Source organism: Aotus nancymaae, unplaced genomic scaffold (assembly GCF_030222135.1).
Source record: "Aotus nancymaae isolate 86718 unplaced genomic scaffold, 86718_ANA_hifiasm-v0.15.2.pri h1tg000010l, whole genome shotgun sequence".
In the NCBI taxonomy this organism is placed as follows: domain Eukaryota; kingdom Metazoa; phylum Chordata; class Mammalia; order Primates; family Aotidae; genus Aotus; species Aotus nancymaae.
In genome coordinates, this window is record NW_026988421.1 from 30,175,120 (window position 1) to 30,183,882 (window position 8,763).

Here is an 8,763-nt window from a genome sequence, read left to right on the forward strand (position 1 = left end):
CTCAAGTGCCAGAGAAAGATTGAGTCAATCAAAAGAACACTCCAGGATCCTCCCAGACAAATGCAGAAGAAGGGGACCAGGAGAAAGAGGACAAAGAAAGAAGCAGGGGGAAGAGACATAGCGAATCCCCTGCACGTAATCACTGCGTGGAGTCTCTTACCTCCCTCTTGCCTATTCCCTCCCACCATACCACAACCTTCCCCCACCCATGCACGCTTACACAGAGACACACACACAGACACACACACACACACACACACACACACACACACACAGCCTGGTCCCCAAAACGGATCCAGAAGGCACTGTGCTTTCCTGGTTGTCCTTTGTAGCACTTTGAGACTGAATTTGCATTCAGGATAGATTTTTCCAGAAAAAAATACACCAGGTGCAGGTGAACCTCCGCCCTCTGATTTGAGAATGTGGGGATGCAGTCCTACCATCTAGTGTATTCGCTCTCTAAGTTAGAAAGGCTAGAAACTTCGGGAAGCCTGATGGTTGTTTCTTCCTTTCAACTTTTCCATCACACAATTACTTACTGAATGCCTGTTTCATTCTCGATGCTACACTAGGCATTGTGAAAATTTTTAAAAACCAAAATGTGATTTCTGCTGTAACAACATTTACAGCCTAGTAAGGTGACAATAAAAGAATGCAGTTTAATAAACTATTAAATAGCTACAAACTGCCTATATAGTGTAGACCTATTTAAGGGAGGTTTTCTGAAGAAGGTAGAATTTGAGTTTTGAAGAAGGGAAGAGATTTCAATAGGCACACAAAAGGAATCTCAAAAAGGAATCTCAAAATCCCTACTTCCTTAAACTCAGGTGGTGGAGCCAGGAGGGGACCCAGGCCCTTGCTCACACTCTGGGACTCTATTCCTTCTGTTTCCCTAGGGAGGAGGGCGGCCTCAGCCACAGTGCTGGGGATCTTCAAAGGGCTCCAGGCTGATGTCCATGTGGCCATATGGCCCCGTCTTTTTTTTAAATTTTCAATTAATTTTTGTGGGTACATAGTAGGTATATATATTTATGGATTACATGAGATAGTTTGATACAGCCATACAATAAATGCATAATAACCACATCAGGGTAAATGAGTATCCATCACATCAAGAATGAACCCTTTGTGTTACAAACCGTCTGATTATACTGTTAGTTACCATGTACAGTGAAATCATTATTGATGATAGTCACCCTGTTGTGCTATTGAATACTAGGTCTTAATCGTTCTTTCTATTTTCACACCTTCTATTTTAGCATCCACATCACCTTTCTAAAGCTCTGCCTGAGACGATGGTCTTTGTTCTCTTCTTTTATCCTTGTTCCTCTTGCTCCAAAACCCTCTCTGGCTAGACCGAACCAGAAAATAATTAATACACAAATTCACGTTCTGTATTACCTGGGCCAGATGATTTAGTGGTCTTTACCTCAATATCTTAAATGTGTAATTTTGTTGTCCACATGGAATCTTCTAGACCAAGTCTTTATTTGGGATTCCAAATCTTACTGTGAGATGAGCTTGGTCAGCTGTGGTTCCTCCACAAGCAACTTTAGGTTCTTCTCTCTCTCTTCATTCAGAAAGGGAGCAGCAGAGTCTATTTCAGGCCAAGAGTGAGGTCCTAGGAAGGTAAGGAGCAATGACTCCTGGATTTCAGCCTTGACTCTTCCCTGACTACAGTTTTTGCCATTTATTTGACTAGAGAACTCCTAAGGGATGCAAAAATTCATTGGGAGGTAGAGCAGATTTGGGCAGTTTTTGTGTGAAAAGGGAGAGCTGATTTAAAATGAGTTCATTGAGGCACTGTCCCATCCCCTCAGAATTTCTTCCACAAAGGAAAAAGTTAAGACTTTTATTGTTTGTTTATCTATTTATTTATTTTTAGAGACAGGGTCTCACTGTGCTGTCCAAGCTGGTCTCAATGTCCTGGCTTCGCAAGATGATCCCGCCTTGGTCCAATGCACTGGGATTACAGGCGTCAGCCACCACGCCTGGCCTACTTTTATTGTTTTCCACAAAATTAATATATTCTTATAATAAAAACTTAAATATGACAGAAATAAAGAGTGCAAATTCCCTTTGATGACCTGTGTTCTCCCCTCTAGGATGACAGCAGTTGTAAATGTTCTATCAGGAGGTTTTATATGCATACGTAAATGTGTATATACATATTTTCACAAAAATGAGATTATATAAATTATATTTTACAAATTGCTTTTCTCATTTAATAATATACAGCTTCCTACGTTAGGGTCTAAAGATCTCTCTTACTCTCAATTTTTTAAAGAGCAGGATAGTATAAATTGTCAGGTTACAAGAGATCTGATTTTGCTCAATATTTAGGTTGTTTTCAGTCTAATAAAGGAATTGGCAGTTTTTTATTTCTTTTTTTTTATGTTATTCTTTGAGCATTTAAAAGGCAACTTTTTCAACACCTGTGAAAAGAAGAGAACAAAAAAAAAAGGCAACTTCTAAATTTATTTCAGTTTGAATTAAAGTATTGCTACTTTAATCACCTTGATACTAGAGGAGAGCCTTTCTCTTAGCTTCTGGTGTTGCTGGCGATCCTTGGCATTTCTTGGCTTATGGATGCATCACTTCAATCTCAGCCTCAGTCATCACACGGTGTTCTCCCCTTCTTCTCCTCCTCTCCCTCCTCTTCCTCCTCCTCCTTCTTCTTCTTCATCTTCTTTTTCCTTCTGTTTTTTTTTTTTTAATTTTTTTTTATTTATTTATTTTTAGAGACAGTGTCTCGCTTGTTCCCCAGGCTGGAGTGCAGTGGTGCGGTCATAGCTCACTGCAGCCCTGAACTCCTAGGAACAAGTGATCCTCCTGCCTCAGCCTCTTGAGTAGCTAGGACTACAAGTGCACACCGCCACACCTGGCTAATTCTTACGTATTTTTTAGAGACAAGGTCTCGCTATGTTGCCCAGGCTGGTCTCAAACTCCTGGCCTCAGGTGATCCTTCCATCTTGGCCTCCCAAAGCATTGGGACTATAGGTGTGAGCCACTGCTGCTGGCCTCTTTTCTTCTGAGAAGGACATTATTTGTGTTGAATTAAGAGCCCACAGTCCTCCAGCATGACCTTATGTTAAATTGACTAATTACATCTGCCACAACAATTCTATTTCCAAATAAAGTCCCATGCTGAGGTAGCGAAGCTTAGGGCTATGATATATCTTTTGGGAGGACACAACTCAACCCATAACACATAGGACACTTACCTTTAAACATTTCACTCTAAAAACTCCAACAGGCAGGCATAGTGGCTCACGCCTGTAATCCCAGCACTGGGAGGCCAAGGCAGGTGGAAAACTTGAGCTCAGGAGTTTAAAACCAGCCTAATCAACATGGCAAAACTCTGTGTCTACCAAAAATACAAAGGTGGTGACTCATGCATGGTCAAAGGTGGTGAATCTGACGTGGTGACTCGTGTCTGCCTGTGGTCCCAGCTACTTTAGAGGCTGAGCTGGGAGGATCACTGGAGCCTGGGAAGTCAAGGCTGCAGTGTGCCGTGATCACACCACTGTACTCCAGTCTAGGAGACAGAGTGAGACCCTATCTCAAAACAACAACAACCAAAACACCCCCAAAAACCCTGCAGCAAACCTTGTACTCATATTCAGCTGTTGTATAATTTCAGATTTTATCACTTTGGACCCTTTTACCTGGGTGGTCAAATCCTGGACAACAGATGATGGAAAGTTCTGTGATGCCGGAGCCTGCATTCTGGGTATTGAGCCCTTTCTTATTGAGCCATTTGAGTTGTTTTGACGAGAACTCATCAATTATTTACTGGAGGGGCAGGTGCTTGACTGATGAAGGGGGAGTGAAACTGATGGGCCGGCTGTTCTATGTACAGACTTTTAATCAATAAGCCTCACATCTCACTTGCTCCCTCTGCTGTATCTGTGGCCTCTAGCTAAAATCTCCTCCAGGATCCTGTGGACTGCCCAGCGCCCTTGGCTCCCTCCCCCTCCACACAAACCCTAGGCAGTAGCTGCTTCTTTCTGGCTCCATTACCCTCTCTTATCTCTAACTTCAAAAAGTTGGTTGACAGCTTCATTTGCTGACGGGCCCATTCATTTTTTTCACCACTGTAAGTTTTATTTATTTCTATGTTATTTGTCATCATTATAATAGGGTGGGGTTCCAGTAGTGAGAGGGAAAAACTGTCTGTGTTCACTTCGCCTCCTAAAACTTGTGAATATATATACTTAAAATGTTAATAGCTATTACCAAATTGCCTTTCCTTTTCAATATTTATATTTCTCTATCCTTTTTCTTCTTTTGTTGCATGACTAAACTTGAATATGATATTGCTGATAGTAATGGGCCTCCTGATCTTACCCTATTTTGGTGGAAATGCTTCTAATATTTCATCATTCAATAAGATGTTTTGGAGGCCATTACCCTTACTGAAATGACTCAGAAGCAGAAAGCAGAAAACAGCACGTTTTCACTTATTAGTGGGAGTTAACCATGAGTACACATAGACACACAGAGTGGAATGATAGACATTGAAGACTCCAAAAGGTGGGAGGGTGAGGAGCCCGGTCCTGAAATTGTACTTTCCGGTCGTTGCTGGCACAAATGATTTTTTAATATGTACTTTGTATTCAGAAACATTATTCACTTTAATTCTAACATTTTGTGGGATATTGGTTTGCGTTTTTTATATTGACATATGTGATCTGAGAATAGTGACTGTTTCTTCCTTTCATTTCTTGTTCTAACAATAACACTCCTAACAATAAAAGGAGTATTACTGTGTCAGTTAAGACCTCTAGTTCAATAGAATAGAAATAATGATAGTGGCAACTTTTGTCTTGTTCATGAGATTAAAAGGAATAATTTTAGTGTTTCACTATGAAAGAAGGTATTTGACATGACATTGTGATAGCCAGTCTCTATACGGCTCCAAGTGATCTTTGCCTAATGATATTCACACCCCATACCTGAAGAGGACTGACCTGTGTAATAGGATATTGCAGAAATGGCCATGTGTGACTTCTGAGGCTAGGTTATAAAAGATACTGTTTCCATCTTGCTGTCTCTTGGTTTGCCTGCTCTGGAAGAAGCCAGCTGCTGTGCTGGAAGGACACTCAAGCAGCTCTATGGAAGGCTCACAGCAGCAAGGAGGCCTCCTGCCAGCAGCTAACATCAATTTGCCAGCTCTGTGAGTCAGTCACCTTGAAAGAGGATCCTCCAGCCCCAGTCAAACCTTCAGATAACTGCAGTTCTAACCAACATTCTTGACTGCAGCATTGTGGGAAATACAAAGCGGGAAGCCCTCAGCAAAGCTGCCCAAATTTCTCACCCATAGAAACTGTATGAGATCAAAAATGTGTTTAAGTGTGTTAAGCTATCAAGTTTTGGGGGTTATTTGTTATGCTTCAATGGATAACTAATACAAAGAGCTTTGTAGAGGCTTTATCAGATTGAGGAAGTTCACCTCTATGTCTAGTTTTATAGAAGATTTTTGTTGTTGTTGTTGTTGTTGAGAGAGTCTTGCTCTGTTGCCCAGGCACGATCTGCAACCTCCACCTCCCGGGTTCAAGTGATTCTCCTGCCTCAGCCTCCCAATTAGCTGGAACTACAGGTGCATGCCACCATGCCTGGCTAATTTTTTGTATTTTTTAGTAAAGATAGGGTTTCATCATGTTAGCCAGGATGTTCTCAATCTCCTGACCTTCTGATCTGCCCTCCTTGGTCTCCCAAAGTGCTGGGATTACAGGCATGAGCCACTGTGCCTGGCTTAAAAGATTTTTTAAATAATGAATTCACTTTGGGAGGTCAAGGTGGGAGGATCACTTGAAGCCAGGAGTTTGAGACCAGCCTGGGCAATGAAGTAAGACTCCTTCTTTAGAAAAAAATAAAATTAATTAATTATTTTTTAAAAAATGAATTGATATTGAATTTTGTCATATGCATTGTACTCATGTTGTGAATAAATATATTATCTTTCATTAATATGCAAATATGATTAATGATGTTGGTGGATTTTCCAAGGTTAAACCAAGCTTGCATTCCTAAGATAAACTGAACTTGGTCATAAGGTATTGTCGGTTTTGAACATTACTAAATTTAGTTTTCTAACACTTTATTAGAATTTTGCATCTATATTACCGAGTGATTATGACCTATAATTTTTTTATTCATAAAGTTTTTGTCAAGTTTTATAAGAATTTTGCTAGTTTCAAGAAATTAGTTGGGAGTGACTTACCCTTTTCTGTACTCTAAATTGATTTGCATAAGTTGGAATTATTTGGCCCTTGAATGTATGTGAGAACTCACTGGTTAAACCACCTGGACCTGATTTTTAGCTATTGCTTAAATGCCTTAATTGTTATAGGATTATTCAGGGTTTTTATTTCTTCCTGAATCAGTCTTGGTAAGTTATATTTTTTCCTGGAAAGTGGTTCATTTGATGCAAGTTTTCATATATGTTGGCTTATAGTTGTTTATAATACACTCTATTTTTTTTTTTTAAAGGGACAGGGTCTCTCTGTTGCCCAGGGTGGAGTGCAGTGGTGCAATCATGGCTTACTGCAGCCTTGACCTCCCAGGCTCAATTGATCCTTCCACCTCAGCCTCCCAAGTAGCTGGGTCCACAGGTATGCACCACCCCAACTGGCTAATTTTTGTATTATTCTTTTGTAGGGACAGAGCTTCACCTTGTTGCCCAGTCTTATAATATACTCTTATTATATATTTAATCTCTGCCATACCTATAATGTTCTCATTTTCATATCTATTACTGTTTGGATCCCTCCTCCTCTCTTTTTGATCAATCATACCAGAGGTTTGTAAATTTTAATCATTATTTCCCCTAAAAATCAAAATTTGTTTTTTGTTAATCTTCTCTGATTTATGTTTGTTTTTTTTTTTTGAGACAGAGTCTTACTCTGTCTCCCAGACTGGAGTGCAGTAGCACAATCTCAGATCACTGCAACCTCCGCCTCCCGGGTTCAAGCGATTCTCCTGCCTCAGCCTCCCAAGTAGCTGGGATTATAAGCACCCACCACCACACCAGGCTAATTTTTGTATTTTTAGTGGAGATGGGGTTTCACCATGTTGGTCAGGCTGGTCTGAAACTCCTGACCTCTTGATCCTCCCGCCTCAGCCTCCCAAAGTGCTGGGATTACAGGCATAAGCCATCACACCCAGCCTGTGATATTTTTTAAGTTAATAAATGCTAAGAATTGAGTACAGTGCCTAGCACACAGAAAGCGCTACATAAAATATTATTTTCTGATTTTATCCTTACTTCCTCCATTTTACTTAATTTCTTTTGGGTTCTTAGGTTTTCCTTTTCCTAACTTCTTAAGCCGTATGTCATTTTATTCTTACTCTTGGATCCCTTGTTCCAGGGGAAGCCAACCTCCATGTGTGAGGACACTCGAATAGCTCTATAATGATCGTCTTCTTTTCAAATAAAAGCATTTAAGGTTACACATCTTCTTGTAGAGACTGGATCACATATGTAGCGTATTTATGTCATTCAGTTCTAAGTACGTTTTAATTCTAAGAGAATATATACTTTTCAGTTGTCGGGTGTCTTCTAGACATGTCCATTAAGTTAAATGTGATTTATTATGTTTAGAATTAAAACTAAATGAATGGTAAATGGATCTTATTTACCTCTAGTAATGTCTTTTGCTTTAAAGTCTATTTAGTCTGACATTAATATAGCAAAACCAGTTTTTGTTGTTGTTACTGTTGGCCTGATTACTATTTCTATACTTTTACTTCCAAACGTTCTGTGTCCTTTTGTATTTCTCGTGCAAACCTCACAGAGGTAGATTTACTTTAATCACTCTATCTGTGCTTTCAATGGGACCATTTAATTCATTTACTTTTTTTGTGATTACTGACAGGTGTGATTTCTACTTGTCTCACTTCTCACCCCACCTCCCCCGCCCATGTCACTTAAATTTTTTTTCTTGTTTGTTTCAAATTGGTTGAATATTTTTTAGGTGTCTGAATTCTCTCTGGTAACTTGGAAGTTATACACTCTCTATCCTTTTATTGTTTACCCTTGAAATTTTATTATCCATGCTCAACTTTTCAAAGTCCAAAGTTAATTAGTGTCTTTACACACCTAACAATAAAAGGACTATAGAGGCCAAGCGTGGTGGCTCATGCCTGAGCCAGCACTTTGGGAGGCCAAGGTGGGCGGATCACCTGAGGTCAGGAGTTCAAGACAAATCTGGCCAACATGGTGAAACTCCGTCTCTACTAAAAATACAAAAATTAGCCAGGCATGGTGGCACACACCTGTAATCCCAGCTACTTGGGAGACTGAGGCAGGAAAATCACTTGAACCCAGAGGTGGAGGTTGCAGTGAGCCAAAGTCATGCCATTGCATTCCAGCCTGGACAACAGAGTGAGACTCCATCTCAAAAAAAAAAAAAAATCAGGACTACTGTAGAAAACTTTAACTGCAATTATCTCCCTCCCAATTTAGATGCTTTTTACTGTCCTGCACTTTAGTTCTATCTTGTTTTATTTAAATTATGTGAGGTCTGGGTGAGGTGGCTCACGCCTGTAATCCCAGCACTTTGGGAAGTGTAGGCTGGCGAATTACCTGAGATCAGGAGTTCCAGTCCAGCCTGGTCAACATGGTGAAACCCAGTCTCTACTAAAAATATAAAAATTAGCCAGATGCAGTGGCGTGTGCCTGTAATCCCAGCTACTTGGGAGGCTGAGGCTGGAGAATTGCTTGAACCTCGGGGACAGAGTTTGCAGTGAGCTGATTGC

General features: G+C 40.3%; 1 protein-coding gene across 9 annotated transcripts in view; it reads left to right on the forward strand.

Moving 5' to 3' along the window:
• Positions 1-5,356, forward strand: part of SEC31B (SEC31 homolog B, COPII coat complex component) — a 66,042-nt gene extending 60,686 nt beyond the window's left edge. For 3 of the 9 annotated variants that reach the window (XM_012439423.3, XM_012439421.3, XM_012439422.3), the window contains exon 26: positions 3,644-5,351. In XM_012439423.3, the coding sequence (XP_012294846.2) occupies positions 3,644-3,877 (234 nt within the window). In that variant the 3' untranslated portion in view covers positions 3,878-5,351. Of the gene's footprint in view, positions 1-3,643 lie in introns of all 9 variants that reach the window. The other 6 variants (XM_012439432.3, XM_012439431.3, XM_012439429.3 and 3 more) reach the window with 4 other exon arrangements.
• Positions 5,357-8,763: the final 3,407 nt, after the last annotated feature.